We start from the raw sequence: 19,745 nt of genomic DNA, 5'->3' as shown, positions 1-19,745 counted from the left end.
GGATACCTTAAAATTCTTGAATTCAACACTTTTTTGAAGTGGTTTAAAGCATGTGGATACGGACACAACACAAGCTTCTTTCTCAAGAATAAGTAACCTCTACCCTCATTCCTCGATTTTAGAGCACACAATGAGTTTTGAAACTCATGATGATGACATTGGAATGCTGAATCATGATTCAAGGTGATAAAAATATTCCTGTGAATTTTTTAGACAGATTTTTCATTCCTTAACCATTCCAGTGTGGTTTCTGCCAAAGGTCATCTGTAACAGCTTTGCACATTTTTTTCTGCCTCTGAAAATTGGCATGATTGCCAACAGATTCAATGCCTTTGAACTATTATACTTCAATAACCTCTAGCAAAAAAATAATAATTTCTCGGTTTAGCAGGTGGAATACCATCCAGATAAGGCAAACAAACATTCTGCAATTCCAAAAAATGATTTGTTGACATTCAGCCATGATTTGAATTAGACATGCCATTATTATACACACCTCATAATGAAGTACAACATCAAAACTGTGGTGTCAATAAAGCACTTTGTGCAATTGCAGTTTTCTTGCCAACTCTTATCAATATCTAATATCATTCAAAGAGTACTTGTAGTTATTAGGGGAGGTAATTAACAGTAAAGTTCATTTGCACCATTAGGGATAGGTGGGTAATTTGGCAGGGGTAGACATTCAGGGAACAAAGGAAGGTTGGAGAGATCTAACTGATATCGGCATTATCTTATACTCTTAAAGAAAGACACCAAGGGGTCACACTGTTTAATGTTCCATCCAATGGATGGCATAATCCACTTGAAATGCCCTCCAAATATAAAACCCCAAGTGAGGATCAGGATGCCATTGAAAATCCAGCCAGCATAGGGATTTAAAAATGAGGCCTGGGTGTGGGAAGCCAGTATGTTAGCCACTGCATAATCCAGATCCCTGCATCACGCAAGTAACCAATGATTCCTCATAATCCATCACCAAATTATTTGGTAGTAACGTAATTTCATTTAAATCAATTATGATAATTAGGTTCATGTTTCATGCATTTGCAAGCCAGGTGGACACTGAAAGCCCAGACACTATTCAGGATCCCATTTTTACTGCATATGATTTCCTACTGAGTCCATTGCTAATTATCATTATCACTGGCAATCAAACTTAAAATTAGCAGCCATCTCCTAGATCTGTATCTATCTAGAGAAGAGAGAATAGATCAGAGTATCTTATTTATATCTTCATATATATCTATGGTGGGTCGCGGTAGTCCAGGGGGTAGAGCGTTGGGCTACTGACCAGAGGGTCCTGAGTTTGATTCCCGGGCAAGGCACTCTGCAGCTCCACCCAAGCTAAAGTGATTTTTCGGGTACCAGGTCTTCCTGGGAAACCAAAACCGGCACAAGGAAAGGAACTGGCCCCCCAATCCTGTTGTGTGATTTTCACATGCCATCCGGCTTAGTACAGGGTGAACTCTACCATCACCTACCAAACCAACCTTCTGGTTGATTACTGTGTTTATGATAAAATAAAAGAAATTGAGCTCTACGGCCTGGTAAATTAATAAAATAAAATGAAAACTAATATAGCTGCAACAAGTTAGCACCACTCATCCCGCAATAAAAATGAAATTTTGTTGTGATGGTTTGTGGGAACAGAAATTCCCCGACTGTGACTGACCCAAACCTCTCAACCAACCGCAGTCTTTCAATTTAAAATAAACGTTTTTAATAGCGACAAAGGACCGATTCTTTACTCATCCCTTTTTTATATTTTACAATAAGTATTTCAAATCCTCTGTCATTTTTTGAAGGTTCCCTCTTAAATCACCTCACTTCCTTTCATTTCCCCCCCAAACACCTACTGCAATGCCCACCCCTTTACTGTCATTGGTTCCTTTAATTTTGCTTGTACTGCCCCCTTTTAAATTTCCCCATTCAAATTTACCTCACTTTTCCCCTGTTTTTACCCCCTTTTTGGTTGTTAGTTCATTCAATTTTTGCCTTTACAACCCCACTCTTTAGCTTAGGGTGTATATTGAAAGTTTGTCCGTTTCCTGATTCACTTACAACCATTTGTTGCAAGTCCTTTTTTCCTTCAGTTCATTGAGGAGGGCTAAATTGTAGCCAAAATACACATATCCGATGCTCACTCTGGTCTTTCCCAGTTTTTTGCTAACTTTGCTCAATTCGAGTAATGTTCTCCCAGTAGTTAGGCCCTTTTTGAATGTGTGAGTGATTGTTCTTCTGAGTGCTTCTGAGAGTGTCAGCTCTTTGTTTGTCCCTGGTGTGGAATTTATTCCTGTGAACAGTCGCTAATAGTGTACATTTGTTCGTAAAATCAGGTTTCCTTAATGGAGTCCCTTTATCCCTGTCAATAATCCCAATTGGGTTTGAGTGTTTCGGTCTGTAGTTGGTCACAGAAGAGGAAGTAACATTTCAGCAAACTACTGCAGAAGTGTGTTCTAGTTGCGAAGTTGTCATTGGTCACTGTTGTGGAATTTCTTTTCCCACAAACCATCACAACAAAATTTTGTTTTCATTGCAGGTTGAGTGGTGCTAACTTACTATTGTTATAGGATTTTTCATTTTATTTATTTACTTTATCATCAGTTTTTATGGTTTATATGTCTCTGGTCTCACATGTTTTCTTTGTAAAATATCATCCAGGGTCTTCTTCTGTATTTCATCCTTGTGAGAATTCATTTTGTCTTCAACAATTATTTATGTGCTCATAAAATTCTTCCTTCTTTTGCCATTCCTCAGAGATGATTATCAAGGTGTTTTAGGTTTCAATTACAAGCATTCATTGGACTTAATTATTACCAATTCCATCTATCATTTATTGATATTATCTTCATCTCCTTCCAGTAAAAATACACGTATTCATCAAGTTTTCCTTGTCATTTTCACAGCCCATAAAAAATACATGAATGATAAAATCCTCTGGAGTAAAATATTTCATGCCTAGATTTCATTGTTCATACAATTACCAAATATTATTTTTTTAATTCAATTGACTGAATTTGAGTCTAAGTGGCAAACATTGTGGCCACTTTATATCAAGGAAAGTGCAATTTGCTTTGCCTATTTGGGAAAAAGTGTTTTATTTTCAGCCACATTACATTTGGAGGAATATGAAAATTACAAAATATTTCAGGGGTAAATTAGTATGTTACCCATGTTACAAGAGACTATGGTGGACAAATGCATTAAGAATTAAGGATTGGATTGATGAAATTCAGATCACGTCAACACACAGAAGAAAAGAAGATTAAAGTAGTGAGGCATAGATATCTAGTTGCCATGAAATGTTTAAAAAGAGGAAACATTATAAAGTTCAAATTAGGAGTAGTTGGTCAACAATAATTTACAAAGGATCCAAAAATGGAAAAGCAGCAGCGGCAATATATAATGATGTGATTAGAGTCAGTATCTACATACAATAAAATGTCAGTATCATACAATGGATTTCACAGCATAAACTACAGATATTTTAGTGGTGTACAATTATTTGACATCAACAGGAAATGGCAATGTTGACACAGAACATAGGTGAATGGAGCTATCCTCACTATTATAACTTTGGGTTCTGTTTTTCTCATTTTGAAGAGTAAAGTTTCAAATATGCTCACTTTTTCCTCATTTAAGATGTGAAATCCTTAAGGAAACAGAATATGGCAAAAAAATTGAAGTTAAAAATGAATAACTCAAGAAAATAATCAGGCAAAACACTGTAACACTGAAAATATGTTTCCCACATGATGTAGGATGCTGTCTGAAACCAAACCAAGCTAAATAAGAAAATTGTTCAAAATGTTGGCTTTACCCCAAATATACCCCTTTGCATGTCAATCAGCAGCTGGCTCAAATATTTTCTTACTAAGGTTAGATATCGCAGAAAGAATTTTCCCCGTCAATAACCAACTGATTCCTAAATTTCTCCCATCTACATTTTAAATGATTTGCTAACCAGACCCAACCTAACACTGTAAACAATTTTAATTATTCTTCAATTCTCTATATTTGATATCTATCTTCATTGCATCCAGCATGCCAATCCTATTCCTAGCTCCTCCTCACCTGCTTAATGTTTTCTCCTCTTTAAACACTCTTCAACATTCTATCACTAATCAAAATTGATCATCCACCTTCCCTGCCTCCTGTGGAATTCCTAACACCCCTCTCCCTTCTCCTACTATGCCTAGTGCTTTGCCTGATCTCTTTTCAAGCCATTTTACCTTTTCCATCCTTCTCTACACCCAGATTTCAAAAGTCTCCAATATACACACATGATCATCTTCTTGCTATAATGACAATATTTCCATACCTAATAAAACTACACTCAACACCAAAGTGTTCCCTAATCTTTTCTAAATATCCTTACTCAACATCCTCATCATCTATCCTCTCCTCTTTGTAAAATCTCATTTGCCTAATGCAAATCTTCTCTTGTTCCTTCTCATTTGATCATCTTGCTCCAAAATACTTCCAAGATGGGTAAAAGCATTGGAACACAAAAATATGACACAACAGAAAAATGCCATTGTAGTTTCCCTTATACTGGAACTGCAATCCATTAATTTATTTTTCCAACTTGCTTAATATTCCCATCCATGCAGACCCCACCTGAAGATACAAATGGGTAACTAGGTACTTTACTTTAAGAATACTGCAGCAGAAAGAATGCCATTGCATCTCATATGTGAATGCAAAACCAAATCCTTTGGAAGATACAAATTTGATAGTTACCTCTTATCCCACAAGTTAATGCACTATGGCCCATTTATTGACATTTATCAATGGATTTGACCCACACCATAATTCAATGGATGGATATTTTTGATGATATGTTTATTTTTCATCTGAACCACCTCCTGAAAGGTCCAGATGGTGCTATTTTCATTAATTTTACAGAAATGAACGTTTTATCACACAATGATTTCATAAAAAGCAGAATTTTTTGGTCATAATCAGAATCTTTGTAACAAGTGTATATTTTCACACCCTCTTCCCTCACCTACTGAAAGAATGAGGAAACAAAAATTACTGTCATACTCCAAGAACTGCAGGTAATGCGGTGAGAATTATTTTAACAAAGCCATATGCCAATGCACATCAAATTGCAGGAATTCCTTAGGGTAACATTTTTTTAACTTTGACAAGGACTGTTAAGCAGCATCTTTCAATTTCCGGCTGATTTCCTCAACTATTTAAGCTATCAAGGAATCCTCCTACAACATGGATTTCCAGGAGCTTTCAAGGATCAAGATATTGAATAACAGTATATACAATTCAGGAAAATCTGAGGAGTAAGAAAGGCAAAATTCAGCTTGAGGGTATGGACCAAAAAAATGATACACATAAGCAAGCCCTTGTATGCAGCATTCATGGACTTGGACATGGCCTCCTTGGGGAATATTGAATGGACATGATGTTTAAGATACTAAAAGCACTTGGAATGGACTACAACAACAGAATATTAATCCATCACCTCTGCAAGAATCAGGTGACCACCAGGCAACTGAAAAAAGGAAGGAAAATAGAAACCAAAGTAATCAAATTAGTTAGACAAGGATGCAACTTCCAGCCACCATTCAACATACAAGGGCAGTTTTTTTCAACCTCTGATGGGTCATAAAAAAAAGACAAATAAACATTCAAAAAATTATTTTATTACTAAAAGTTAAATACACTTATGTTTACCTTTTGACATAATCACCTTGACGATTGAGGAATTTTTCGTACCTGTAGACAAGGTTTACAACACCCTCTTCATAAAATGTTGCCACCAATGAATTTAAATGAGTCTTGACATTGTCCTGAAGCTTGGAGTTGTCCTCATTGGCTTGGAAGCACTGCCCATCAAGCCACTTTTTCAGTTCAGGAAAGAGATGGAAGTCACTCGGCACTAGGTCAGGACTTGTATGGATGGTGATCGAAAATGTCCCATTGAAATTGCTCAAGGAGCTGTTAAGCCCTTATTAATAACTATATACATAACATTAATGAGAAATGCCCTCATCTTTAAGAAGCTGTTTGATTATAAGCGCATTAGATGATAACAAATTGTGACAGCATGAAATAAATAAAATTGTTGCTGCTTTATTTGGATACTTAAAAAAAACATTTATTACCCTTACGATATACATAACGTATACAAGGCATGTTCAAATTTTTATATTTTTTTTATGAAAAGTATATTTGAAAAAAATTACAGAATACTGTCAATACGCTTGTTGACTATTTTTCCACATAATGGCCATCCTGTTCAAAGAATGAGGTGAGCCGTGGCACAAGCTTCTTTATGCCCTCCTCAAAGAACTCTTCTGCCAGCTTATTCCTTCACTTCAGAACTCTTCTGCAAATGCCCATCGCTTGAAAATTTAATTCCACCAATGTGTGCCTTCAGGGAGGTGAAAAGATGATAATCTGAATACGCCAAGTCAGGGGAATACAGGGGTTGATTCAAAATTTACCAACCAAATGATTCCAAGAGCATCTCGGTGGTTAAGGCTGTGTGAGGATGGGCCATATTCATGCAAAAAGCACACTCCTCTAGTCAGCATTCCCCTCCTTTCGTTTTGAATGCTCCTTATGAGTTTTTTTAGGGTCTTAAAATATCATTGAGCATTGATTAACCCCCCCTGATGCATAGATTCAACCGAAATTATGTCGTTTCCAGCCAAAACACTTGAGGCCATGATATTTTTGCCCGAAACCTTGGTTTTGAATTTTTTGTCAGTTGGGGAGTAGGTGTGATGCCCCTGTGAAGGCTGTCTATTTGTCTCCTGTGTGTAATTAGCCACCCACGTTTCATCTCCACTCACAATTGAACTCAGAAAATCCTCACATTCCAATGCAAGTCGCTCAAGAAACTTGCAAGGCATTATTTATCCCATTTTTCTAGTGCTACTCTGTCAGCTGTTTTGGGACCCATCTTGCAAATAGTTTCTGTGTGTGTCTCGTAGAAGAGAGTTCTGGAGAGTTGAGGAAACATCACAGAAATTTCATCCACTGTCAATCTCTGGCAGTCTTCGCGAAGTTTCCTCAATTTTTTGCACCAACTCATCAGTCACGATGGAAGGTCTTCCACTCCTCTGTTCATCATGAACATTTGCTCTGCCGCCTCTAAACTACCTTAACTACTTAAACACACTCAAGCTGCTCATAACAACTTCACCATAAACCGTTTTGATTTACAAAAAAATGTTGGTGGGTGCTATTCCTTCCCAGAGTATGAAGCGGATCATAGTATTTGGCTCGCACCTGGTGGGATTTCTTACCAACATCTTTCATGTAACTGGACACTCATACGTGAGTTTACGTACTACCATGTTCCTGTAATGCTCGCTCTGGTCAGGAGATCCCTTCTGCCACTCAGTGTTGACAATCCTCAATAAACAAAAAGCCAAAGCCCATGAAGTTCACAGTACACTTACTTACTGAACATGCCTTGTGGAATAGCACAACAGATGAATAGAAGTGATAGTTATTTCAACACATGTCCTGTCCATAAATATTGAAATCAATTAAGAATGTCTATTTTTACCAGCACTTGCTGCTGATATTAATATTATGGGATTACCTATATTTTCAGCAATATTAAAGTCCCTTCTCATTTAGCTTTTCTTGCAAATATGTATTTTGAATAAATGGTAAGGGACTTAATTCAGGGATATAAGGTATTATGCATTTATTCTCATGCAAAACACAGCTTGAGCAAATTACTCTACATCTTGCTCAAAGTTAAAAGATTGTTTTGATAAAACAGGATGGCCACATTTCTGATTTCAAAATCACCTCACTCCTCCATGCCAACAATTTTTTTTCATTCTTTTACCCTTAAATCAAAATTACTGGCACCACAAATGAACCTATTCCAATTATTATACTTCAAATAATCCGAAAGTACATACAATTTAATTTTCTAGGATATCATGTGAAAGTCAAGGGGTTAATTTGATAAAATATTTTGTTTCAGGAACTTAAAAAATTTAATACAAACCATATTTCCCGGTCCATGAAATGCAATTTTTTACTCAAAAATCAGCCTGCCTCTTATGGGCCGAGCATACACGGGTATAACTTCGACACACATGGGCAAGCTGATTAGCCAGAAAAATACTTACTATTAAGTCTTTTTTCCTACATCAGGCCTAGCAAATTGGGTTGCCTTGAGAACAAATTTCGATTATATCACTGTTTTGAGTCAGTAGTGAGCAACAGAGTTTTAATATTTTGGTGAAATTATTTTCCAAAATAAATTCCCCAATAAATTTTAAATTTGTGCAAAACAGCACATTTAGTTTCATGTCACATGTGGTGCTGCCACCAAGCAATATGCATTGGGATAATGGGGATGTTGCCCCTATGCTATTTCTGCTACATCATTCACACATTGTATCTCACCCGATAAACTCTCCAGTCTACTGGAATTCAACCTTAAGTAATATGAGAGTGCAATAAAGGCATAAAAAACGGTGGGTTTCAATACAAATTTCCATAATATCACAATAATAACATACACTAAGCATAGCATATAAGGTTACAATGATAATACCCTCATGGGATCTCAAAGAGATAAGATTGTCATACAGTACTGCATTTAAACTTGAATTCATGAATTGGACTTCAGAACTAGCAGACAAGACAGCTTTAAAGGTGTTTTGGCCCAGCAATGTCAAATTTTTGGAGTTCTACGATGAATAAATGTAGATATATGTGTAGCTACTTATTTTTTAATGTAAAAATTCAATTTTCTTTGTATTGAGTGCTAACATCAAAATACTTTGACCTTTTTCTGTCTGATTCAAGTATTTTTCCTAAACTCTAACATGAAAAACCAGGGTGTGTTTAATGAGCAAGGAAAACGGTATTTACTTCTCAGGTGAAAGTAATAAGAGCCTTTTACGGATGTAGATGGGTGAACTAAAATTCTTCCACAGATCAAACCACAACCTAACAACCCTTATTCACATTTTTGTTGTGGCCATGCCAAGATATGCATGGTAACTCAAGGTTAAAAGGACACCAAAATTGAAGAATTCCACTAAGCATTTACTTCACTACACTTAGCAAGATGAATACAAAAATATGTCAAAAAATCATGACCACAGCCTTCCTTAATTAAACACTGGGCACATTTGAAATTATAATTGTATACAAGGGGTATTAAGTGAAGAATGACAATTTTTTGTGTTTTTAAAATTTCAAGACTTTTTCAGGCTGTAAGGAAACTCCCTAAAATTAAAAATGCCTTCTAAAATCATATATGTATAGTTTGAATACATGACTCACGGTTCTGTGACAAAATTATTGTAAATATTGTAGTTTGGGAAAGCTGTTTTCAGGTACCACTCAAATTTTAAACTCTATAGCAATGTAGTGGTATGAAATTCCAGTGACTTCATGAAGTTATCTCGGGCCTTTCACTGGATTCAACAGGGGTTCCATGTTGTCCAATATGGAACCCCTGACCTGGTGGAAGAACTGAGAAAACTTCATGAAGCTGTTATACCTGGAGAGCACCAGTTCATACTTCAAATTCCAATGGTTACTTTTCTGCTGTCTATTAAACAAACGAATAAATTAATGTTTTGATAACATTTTATTGTTATAAAAAATCATCTCCTGGAAGGATTAATCACAATGTGAAACAAAAATATTTACAAGTACATACAAGTTAAGACTCCAAAACAAATTTCTACCAAGAATTCCAAAAAAAAAAAATGCGATTGCTAAGTCAAGCAAGTAATGTGCATTAAAAATACATCATAATTTTACAAAGAAGAGAAATATACTAATCCTTAGAATAGAGAAATACCGATGCAAGTGCGTTGTTCCTTAGAAGTAAATTAGGAAAGAAGTTCAGTCAGTTTCCACCTTTGAAATGATTTTTAAATAAAAACACTACATATATTTTATTTCTGTGCACTTTGTGGAATAGTGATAAACTGAGATGAAAGCTATAATACTTTTGAAAAGTTCTGGGATCCAATAGATATAGGCAGGTCAAAGACTCATCCCGAAGGCCAACATCAGATCCACTGGAAAGGCATTAAGGAGAAAGTGGGCATGGATGAACAAATCACGTTCCATCACATGCCCCAACACTCTATACTGCACACATTCTTTTATTAATGGCACAAAGTAAGTCTTCAGACATAAATAACACTTCTGGCATGTCACAATTCAAAGTCAATCATCTCAGATTCTCGAGGTTCCCAGGGAAGGTTAGGAATGAAATCAGTCACAGCTGATTGAGCACAGGCATTCTGATGGCACCAAGCATCGGAATGTCTTTGGCATTGATAATCACGGTTACTGTGGTGATGCGGAGATGCAAGTTAATAAAACCTTGGGACACCACCAACATCAATGGAATCTCTCTCCCCAACACCACGTTACTCTTCACAGCATCTCAGTACGGGTACACCGCACTCATTCAAACAACATTTGTGGGTCCAGGGGGGTTGGATGCTGGAGGCTGGTTACTTGACCGCGAAAGCAGAGACACCACCTTAAAATGTCACAGCAGTGAATTAGTCAACTTTTTTCCCAAACGAAGCATCAGATATTTATTTATCAGGGCAGTACAAATAGCGGCACTGAATTAGAGCGGCGATATTTATTCTACTGTAGCAGAGAAACATATTAAGTTTATGCTCCAAGTGGACTGAAACCTAATCTTAAATTTATTAATAGTCCCATCGTACTACAAAATGAGAGTGCATGGCAATAAGATTAGTGTTCCATTTAAAACATTATATTTACCTTAATATAATATTGATTATTCAATAGTGAAATGCTGTAGTTATGAAAGTTATTTTAATTAGCTCATTGCTACTATGTGATGAGAATATCATGTTCCTTGCTTCTGCAGTGACAAAAGCAATATGATCGAGGCATCAAATGAAATTAATCATATCTTATGAAAACCGATTATAACAAATCAGCATGACCTCTACTTACTGAGTGGACTACTTTTGTTTTAAAAAATTACCCTATTAATACATTACCGCCACTTTTGTAGAGATTGCTACAACTTTTTATTGTAGGTACCCCACTGTAATTAGGGTACGTCTTATACACCATCAAATTCAGTAGTTTGTACGTTCGTAACTTCCACTAGTAATATTCAATCACTCACCTGTCTAATGTTTACCATACATCTTCCTCTATGCTAAATACTACTACCACCCCTTGCTGGTTCTCTTCCCTCCCACTTTATATTAGTCATTAATTATTGTTCCAATAATCCCTGCTGATCTACCATCTCACTTTGCACAGCCCTACATTATGCAGATTTCTTCTCTCTATCTATCGATTCATATTTTAGAGTTTCCCTGTTTTCAACATAGTTCTATAATATTCACAATTACTATTTTAACTGGTTTGGTCCCCATCTGAGTCTTCTTCTCTACTGGTGTGGTGGCTCAGCTTTACAAGGATTTCGTGTGATGATGACTTAGGAAGCCTTGCATCTCCCACTTCAGGACATGGCACAAAGCCAATTGGGTTGAGTCCTGTAGTTGCTAGGACTCATGAATACATATCCATTAGCGTAGCATGGGATAAGTAATTGAGGTGGTTTATCATTACCTTCCTCAATATAGCATTTAATGTGACACCATCACTTAAATGACCATCCCTCTGAGGTCAAGCACCTTTGCAGTCACCTCACTAAGGAACAGATGCATGTGCAGACTACCTTTTGTTAGGATCCTACCCCTCCAGATAACTGGCATGGGTGACCCTACTAGGAGCAATATTATTGCTCCCAACAGCACAGCTCTGGAGTCATCAGAATACACAAGCCCTTTCAATGCATCAAGGTTGAAGGGGAGGGCTCATTATTATAACATTATAAAGTCGATTGTATCAATTCAAAATACATTTCTAAGAATTATATATCTAGGTAAGGTATCTATTATATATACCTAGGTAAAAATAACTAGTTACGGTTCTAGAAGTAACAATGTTTTTCCATATAGAGTTTCAACAAATTGCAACTACAATTTCCCAATAGTATAAATCCAACTTTTAGCCAACCAATTTCTAAAATGTTGTTGATACCTATTTTCACCCATAAAAAACTGACCTGAATATTTTTGCGAATATATGGTAGGTACAAATATATTACAATTATTAATTACTTGAATGTAAACTATAACAATATAAATGTGGTTATTCTTACATTATTATTGTGCTCACATTACATCACACTTGATATTTACATGATATTGTTTTGGGATACTACCTGTGATATGGAAAAGAACATTTATAAATCTACGATTAATATATTTCTCCAGCAAACTACACTAAATCGACCAACATGAAAGGAACCACTTACATTATTAGCAACTTGCTTCCGAAAGAAATCAGATGTCATTGAAGAAAGGGTTGTGGTTAGCTTTTGGCTATGACCAACTTTACATAATCTACGATTAATATATTTCTCCAGCAAACTACACTAAATCGACTAACATGAAAGGAACCACTTACATTATTAGCAACTTGCTTCCGAAAGAAATCAGATGTCATTGAAGAAAGGGTTGTGGTTAGCTTTTGGCTATGACCAACTTTACATTGGATGTAACCATATAGATTGGCACCATTTAGCGCTAAGGCAATTGAGACCAGCAACTGAAACAAAAATATTACAACAGTCATTAAATTTGCTCTCGGAATCTTACTTACTTAGAGAATAATAAAGAATGAGCACCAGGGTGTAAACATACATATTTCAAATGGATAGATTTAATGTGCACTTAATATCATTGAGGTCTGCTGTTGATTTGTCCAGCATTAAAACCAACATACATCTTATCCTAGTATCAACAAGTACTGAATTCATCATATTACCATTGTACATCTGGTTAAGGGAGAAATATATTCAAAACTTTGATAAATACTCCATTTTAAGAAAACATTCAGTGAAATATAAATTAAGAGATTTTGAAATTATCTCCATTAAAATCCTGATAACATATTCAATGGTAGTCGATATATTATTGCAGATGGAAACCACCTGCCCCTCCCAACACATATCACTCATATTTGAAAGTAAAAAAAAAACATGGCTTTCCTTGAAGATGTTATATTAAGATTCAATAGTGGAAGCAGCCATCAGGAAAGGCAACAAGATAGTTGACGACAAATTACAATTGCGATAGGTAAGATACTCAGGGAATGGAGGAAGGGTGGAAAGAAATGAGATTCGAACCCTGACCTTCTAGGTGGGAAACCGGTGCACTTAGCCACCACCCCAACCCAATCACCTTTGACATTTAAAATTACAATTTGACACTAGATTGAACCCAAGTCATTTCATGCTTGACTGATGCCATTGCAATCACTTTAAAATAACAGTACAATGCACGTGTCTAGGAGTGACACATTATGAGACCTTTTGGTGGGCGATTAAAACCATTGATAGTGGTAAAATATGATTTCTTCATTTAATGATAGAACCCACACATCAAAAATGGCATCAAGCTTTTATGATATTAATCGAAATAATGCTACATATGGCCAAAGATTAAACTTTGTTCACATTAACAATTGGGAAAATAACATGTTGATGATATACACAGTGGTTAGGTAAAATCCATTGATCAAGTTATTCACTCATAGATGTCAAAAACTTGAAGGGGGCATGGCAATGCAAGTTTAGTATTGGACCTTTGACTTACGCATATACATGTTGGCAACAGACATAGTGGACCAAGTTCACTAGTCTTTATTTCAATTATATACATGGAGTAGAATTATCCAGCAAGGCCAACACCTTCGCATCATTGTTATTAAAGGTCTTTTCAGAGCTTTCAATTTTTTTTGGCACACAATGAAAGTAATAATGAAAAATCACAATTATTACACGTTAGCAATCCGCAGTCATGGAAACTCAAGTTTGGAGATGAACTCAAACTCATTCCTCAAAATGTGAGTTTGGTGTAAAACATATGAATGCATCTTCCAAGTGATTGTTCTCACAGATTCTCCCAGATAAAAACAGTAGCAAAAACAATAAATTAATAAAAATACTTATTTCCAAATAAAAGACATAGAAATAAATGAAATGAACATTTAATGGAGAATTAAAAGGCCATGATGAAATAAAATGCCAGAGTTAACAGTCGGTCTTCATGTAATGGAATTTCAGAAAAGAGACACTTTCTCTGTATTTGTAACAATACATATTGTATCATGGCATTGATTATTTCCTTCAGTAATACAGTAGTACATTTCTTGGCAAAGATATTATTTCACAGAATTTTCCATGACGTTCAACATTTTATGATTGACTATTACTATAAAGTCTCCACCATTCACCACAAACTTTGAAGGAAGCAGAACTACTCACCAGCCATTTGAACTTGAGGCTAAAGAGGGCCAACAGGAAAAAGACCGACCAGAGCAAGGGGCATAGGATGAGGCCAAGCCAGAAGACCCTTGACTCAGATGCCTGGATGCGGTTCTGTTGGATGCCCTGACAAAGACAGGCAGGGGGGGGCAATGGAATGGAGAGGGGTGCATAGGTGAGGTAAGGTAAGGAGAAATCAATAGGGTGGCGCAGGAGGGAAGTTGAGCCAGAGACAATGCACAGGAATTTGTGAAGCAAGAGTGATAATGACACAAGGAATGATGGGGGTAAGGATAGAGGCCACTTAATTAGCATAAAGGAACAAAGAACAGCATAACACGCATTATATATTACATTATACCATTAGTTAAGTTCTTAAGTTAATTATCAAACGCTGCACCTCTTTACCAAAAAATGCAGACCTTCAGAAATTATTTCTATAACTCAAATAATTAACTCATGTCGAAAGTAATGTGACATTCACTTAAATGTAAATTGAAGAAACCATTATCCAACATTCCCAAAGAAACTTATCCACCAATCATGCTAAAAACAATGTTTTTAACTGCTTCTGTGCAATTTTACACACACTTCATTCTCTTTACGTAATTATTCACGGTAACTTAAATTTTTACAAATGAAAAACATAAATATCATTCATCACTTGACAAAATATACATAGATGACAAACTACATCCCAATAGTCACACAGGCCTTTATGCCATTCCGTGAACTTTAAATTGAATATAACCTTCAAAGAAATTCTTGGCAGGTTATTACATGATAAAATTTTGAAAGAATGCAATGCTTGTTTTTCAAAATCTTAAAAACCACTTCTCAAAATTCTTGAGCAGGAGAAAAAGTTGAAAGTAAACAATACACAAGTTAAAGCTATTCACATTTTCAAATTTTAAAAACTTGCAATTTTAAACTTCGTAAGAGATCTTATCGAAAATCTTACCTTTCTTGATTCGTACACCCAGTGGCTTTTCCCGTCATCATCGACGTAATTCCACCATCTAAGGCCTACCATTAGACGACCTAAACATTGAAATCTGCATTAGTAAACTGATTTATTTTCGTAAACGTATATTTATTACCTAAGTGTTGAGGAATCACCTGTGATATTCTTAACAGTCCAGAAGTCGAGAGAAAGCAGTAGTACAACAACAACAAAACTAGTTATAAAGCTACTGCTGAACCAACCACAAAATAGGTAAGTAATTAGCGCAGATACTCGGAAAAAGAGATGGAAAAATGTCACATACGGATGCCTGAAATACAACAGCTAGGGTTATTGGAACGAAACAATAATTACACTACATACGTGTAATGCATCAATGTCAAATACTGACTTGTACGTCCTCGGATTTATTTCTTCTTCGTCTCCAAACTCTATAGTATCATCTTCCAATAGTGGGGCCTATAGTTAAAATAAATAAATGACACAGCTACAAAGAGAGTACATCATCCATTTATCTTTAGCTCAAACCATTTTTTTCGGCATATGCAACTTTAACGTCATTGAAGTTATGCATTTCAACAAATTAATAACTCTAAAAGCTTATTGTTAACTTTTAGATAACATTTAACAACATAACCTGACAGCCGATACGTAATATTCAATGAATTATCTAGAAGTAATAATACTTACGGTGGCAGACGCCATGATTGATTAACACGTGTGAAACAATGGAAGTTAGAAAAACATCTGCTACTCTGCATCCCGACATTTAAAATAGAAGAAACCCTACTAATATTCCTTTCTTTCTGGAAAACTGGCATTCAAATAATGTGTGATAGGAATACTTATAAATTTTCTCTCGTTAAAAGCTTTTTAAATAGTTCTTTTAATTGTAAATATTACGTTCTGCTGTGATGCATTGATTTGTAAATCAAAAGCAAATTTTATATGCTGAACTTTGCCCACTAGCTCCCTTCAGTTTTTGACTGTTCCGAAATGAATTTCATTGCGATCTTTAAACAATCAGTATTCGTCGGAAAATATAAGATATCTTTGTGCAATTTCATTAGTTTCCCATTACATGATAAGTAATTTTGTGTCGAATGGTACGAGCCTAGTCCGTCGAACGTTAACTTTTAAGTGTGCAGAGCTAGATATTGGTTTATCCAGCCATCATTGATCGATTTGAACATAGAATGAAATTTAAAAAGGTGTTTAATTTCATCCCTCTTGAATATAGAATTACCCTCCTTACCGATGCAGTTGCTGGTCATTCCACATCACCCAGTGAGGTTACCAGCCGGATGCGTTTCTCTTTGTGCTTGGAGAAGAGCAGTACGAAAAAGAGATCCCCCGTAGGCATATGAGAAATCGTATGCCCTTTCCCTGTTAAGGGACCAGCTCCTCGGCTCCTTGAGGTCACATAATTAATTTATTTCCCTTACCTCATGGTGCATGGGGAGGTGTGCGGTATTCTTCGCTGGAATGAAAGCATAGCATAAACTGCTTTCACTTGGGACACAAGTCATGGAAAGACGAGAGAATCAATCTGGAAGGATTGAATAGGATGGAAAAATATAAACGCAGTTATCATAAAAGGATGACTACAAACATCACAGGTACCACGAATAAAAACAGCTGCAAAAATGACAATATTTTATTAACTTTGTTTGTGCCTCCAATTAAACAACGCGGCCATCTACAATACCCTTTTTTACAACTCAATAGCTCTCAATGATTAGTGGCAGATAGGACACGTCGTGGAAATAATTAAATCAGACCCTCTTCCCTTAATGCTTCAGCGCGTGCCCTTCGCAGCACGTTCAGGCTCTTGATTCCTTGAAGGTTACCCTTCATGAGGGCGGATTTGTCAGCCTCTCTCACTTTTTCTTCCCTGTACAAGTGGGCTTTCTTCATCATTAAAGCCTTCTTAGCATGCAGCCGATCCCACCCCTTCAATTGTCTCGTTTTCTTCTTATCACCATGCTTCTCTGAACCTCTACCCCATACAATCATCGGAGCGTCCTCGTTCGCAGTTGGAGGTGATTTCATGGTCAAACGAAATCTTTTACAAGACACATGAGCACAGTAACCACGAACCATCAAAAACGGAGTGTCAGACCTGCTTTGTTTATTAAAATGATAACCCTGGAACTGAATGACACACGCCGAATTGACAATATAAAACTTTTGGCTAATCAACGAAGTCCACTTTCGACTCAATTTCAACCCCTTCTCGCAAATGCTAAGCCACTCCGCAAAAGACACAGTAAATTCACCTTCCTTTTGCCACTGGTAGTCCTGCACAAGATAATCCTCTTTCTCTCCATCAGAGTCATCGGAACTAGAGGTGCAAGAACTTAGAACGTTACACTGAGGGACTTCTACCTCCATCGCTACAACTTGTGGGATGATTTCTGATTCGCAACATGGAGAAGGCACTGAATAACTACACTTGCTGTGAGAAAAACCTTCAACATTTCCCATATGCTCCACCTCAGGTATGGAATCAGTCGCACCAGTTTCCTTAGCGCCTCCACTCAGAATTTCCTCCCTCTTGATTAACTTTAAGCCAGTCATTTCAAGGAAATACCTCAGTCTTGCTTCCTTTTTTCGTTCCGCGTTAGATCCATGGTTAAGTATTTTCACTATCTCCTGCCCCCTGCGTATCCAATAACTATGAACTGCTTTACAACTTTGTTCATCATCCACCCCTAGAAACACCCCGGCTGCTTCCTTGAAAACAGGATGATCAGCACCTTTGGAATCAATACTGCGTATGCTTACATCTCTTCCAAGAAGGAAATCGGCAAATGTTTCAGGAGAGACATAGAATTTTTTTCCAGCCATACTGAAAAGAATGATCATCCAGTTAACGCTGACATTCTTGTATTTCGCGGTGACCCGTCAGTTATATGCGACACAAAAATGAGTATAGTACCTAAATAATAATTAGTTCATTTTTAAATGACTACGTGCCTGTTTGAAAATTTCACATTATCGCCTGCTAAAAATTGAAAACAACACCGTCGTAGAGACTGCCCAGGTTCTCAGCAAATTATTAGGATAACAGCGTCACCACAGCTCAAACGTCGTAGCTTGCAAACGATTCGCAAGTGTTATTTGCAGTATAGCCAAGAGTAAATAATATAGTGACACTATAAACTCCTCGTATTTTATCTTATATCATCTAGGTAATATAGATCTTAATAAAGTAAAGTTTGATTAATGTTACTTTAAATGATCACATTAACCTTCATATAGCCCTGCGTCCCTTTTTTGAAACAAAGATTGTTTTTCATCGGCGTTAAGCTGCCACAACGCCCATTTCAATACATAACGCTGTGCTGCGCTCTGGTGGCCGATTCTCTTTTAGTCTGATTTGTGGTGCAGCCTTCAAATGTAGTTATTAGCAACTATTTGTGCAATGAGTGCCTGTACACTTTACAAAAATGTTGTCAGGTGCATAAATAACAAAAAATCGATGGATACCTAGAAAATATATGAGAATTTCTCATTTATTTTTAGTCAAAAAACTGGCGAGCTTTAATTTAAACAGAGGAAAAATATTCTTAGGAATATAATTGGTGATTGTTGAGTATGGAACTTTATTTTTGTACTCATATTAATTTGATTATATTAATATCAAAGACTAATAGCAAAATTTTAATCAATCAGCTGGGCTGACAATGTGGAATATTTCTCATACACAGTTGTAAGCAAAAAACATTGTCAGTGCACAGTCTAAAATTAGCTAAATAGTGATATGAAAGAAATGGACAAACATGCAAAAACAAATAAAAATACAGGTAAAGTTTTGCACTTGACTATTTTTCAATGAGAGAGCACATTACCTGGTTAACTTTTATCTTCATGTATAGCTCTAAAAATTGAATTTTCTCATGGAAAAATCATGGCCAGGGGTCTCAAACAATAATTGTTTGATGTACCTTCACAATATTTTTGGGAATGCTTAATGAAAACAGATTCATTAACATTTTCTCATTCTTCTATAGCTCTAAATAGCTTTACATTTTCAAAGTGCTGGCCTAAAGGCTCCTCAGGTTTTTCATGACCCAAAATGATAGTTTGCAGTGTCACTTGTGGTACCTATGATGAAGGGTTTTCTGATGTTATTGCTTCTATGTAAGATGGGCAGTTATGTCACCTCATGGACACCCCACAGAGTAAACCAGACACACTCTCAGTTGCTTTCTAAATCACTTGCATCTAACGATTCATTTAAAATAAGATTTCTAACATTAATTGTCACCTCTGTCCGATAGTCAGTGCAGTTTCATCTTTAGCCATTAAGTGTCTGAAATAAACAAAACGAAATTCTAATATAACTCCCAATTACTTTCAGATGACAATTTGGATAGGGAAGTGAGCAGTAATTGCTTTTATCCTTAAGCATGG

General features: G+C 36.2%; 2 protein-coding genes and 1 long non-coding RNA gene across 4 annotated transcripts; all 3 read right to left on the bottom strand.

Moving 5' to 3' along the window:
- Positions 1 to 9,585: 9,585 nt before the first annotated feature.
- On the bottom strand, positions 9,586 to 12,434 carry LOC139700531 (uncharacterized). Its single transcript, XR_011703728.1, has 2 exons — positions 12,350 to 12,434; positions 9,586 to 10,516 (listed from the first exon to the last, which is right to left on the bottom strand). It is a non-coding gene; the product is annotated as an uncharacterized lncRNA (long non-coding RNA).
- A 9-nt stretch (positions 12,435 to 12,443) lies between these two features.
- LOC139697029 (uncharacterized Golgi apparatus membrane protein-like protein CG5021) lies at positions 12,444 to 16,048 on the bottom strand. Its single transcript, XM_071595881.1, has 7 exons — positions 16,017 to 16,048; positions 15,718 to 15,785; positions 15,482 to 15,636; positions 15,324 to 15,403; positions 14,363 to 14,488; positions 12,502 to 12,642; positions 12,444 to 12,464 (listed from the first exon to the last, which is right to left on the bottom strand). Exons 1-7 carry the CDS (start codon positions 16,029 to 16,031, stop codon positions 12,444 to 12,446), a joined length of 606 nt encoding a protein of 201 aa, XP_071451982.1. The 5' UTR covers positions 16,032 to 16,048.
- Positions 16,049 to 16,992: 944 nt separating this feature from the next.
- LOC139700511 (uncharacterized) lies at positions 16,993 to 18,399 on the bottom strand. Of its 2 annotated transcripts, none has more exons than XM_071599073.1 (2): positions 18,306 to 18,399; positions 16,993 to 18,177 (listed from the first exon to the last, which is right to left on the bottom strand). In XM_071599073.1, exon 2 carries the CDS (start codon positions 18,174 to 18,176, stop codon positions 17,097 to 17,099), a length of 1,080 nt encoding a protein of 359 aa, XP_071455174.1. In that variant the 5' UTR covers position 18,177; positions 18,306 to 18,399; the 3' UTR covers positions 16,993 to 17,096. The 2 variants fall into 2 exon arrangements, with proteins under 2 accessions (XP_071455174.1, XP_071455176.1); XM_071599075.1 differs by having other exon boundaries at positions 18,268 to 18,395.
- Between the last annotated feature and the right edge of the window lie 1,346 nt (positions 18,400 to 19,745).

Source organism: Hetaerina americana, unplaced genomic scaffold (genome assembly GCF_022747635.1).
Source record: "Hetaerina americana unplaced genomic scaffold, ioHetAmer1.1.p SCAF_1, whole genome shotgun sequence".
In the NCBI taxonomy this organism is placed as follows: Eukaryota; Metazoa; Arthropoda; class Insecta; order Odonata; family Calopterygidae; genus Hetaerina; species Hetaerina americana.
Note: the sequence above shows the minus strand (reverse complement) of the source record. Positions and strands in the feature narration are given on the sequence as shown.

Excerpts from the sequence above, each read along its gene's own strand:
- LOC139700511 (XM_071599073.1), bottom strand. The coding sequence starts at position 18,176 with ATGGCTGGAAAAAAATTCTATGTCTCTCCTGAAACATTTGCCGATTTC.
- LOC139697029 (XM_071595881.1), bottom strand. Across the intron at positions 12,643-14,362 it reads GCCTCAAGTTCAAATGGCTG|TTGCTGGTCTCAATTGCCTT; the intron begins GTGAGTAGTTCT and ends TTTTTGTTTCAG. Across the intron at positions 12,465-12,501 it reads GGAAGCAAGTTGCTAATAAT|TTTGCTGGAGAAATATATTA; the intron begins GTAAGTGGTTCC and ends GATTTAGTGTAG.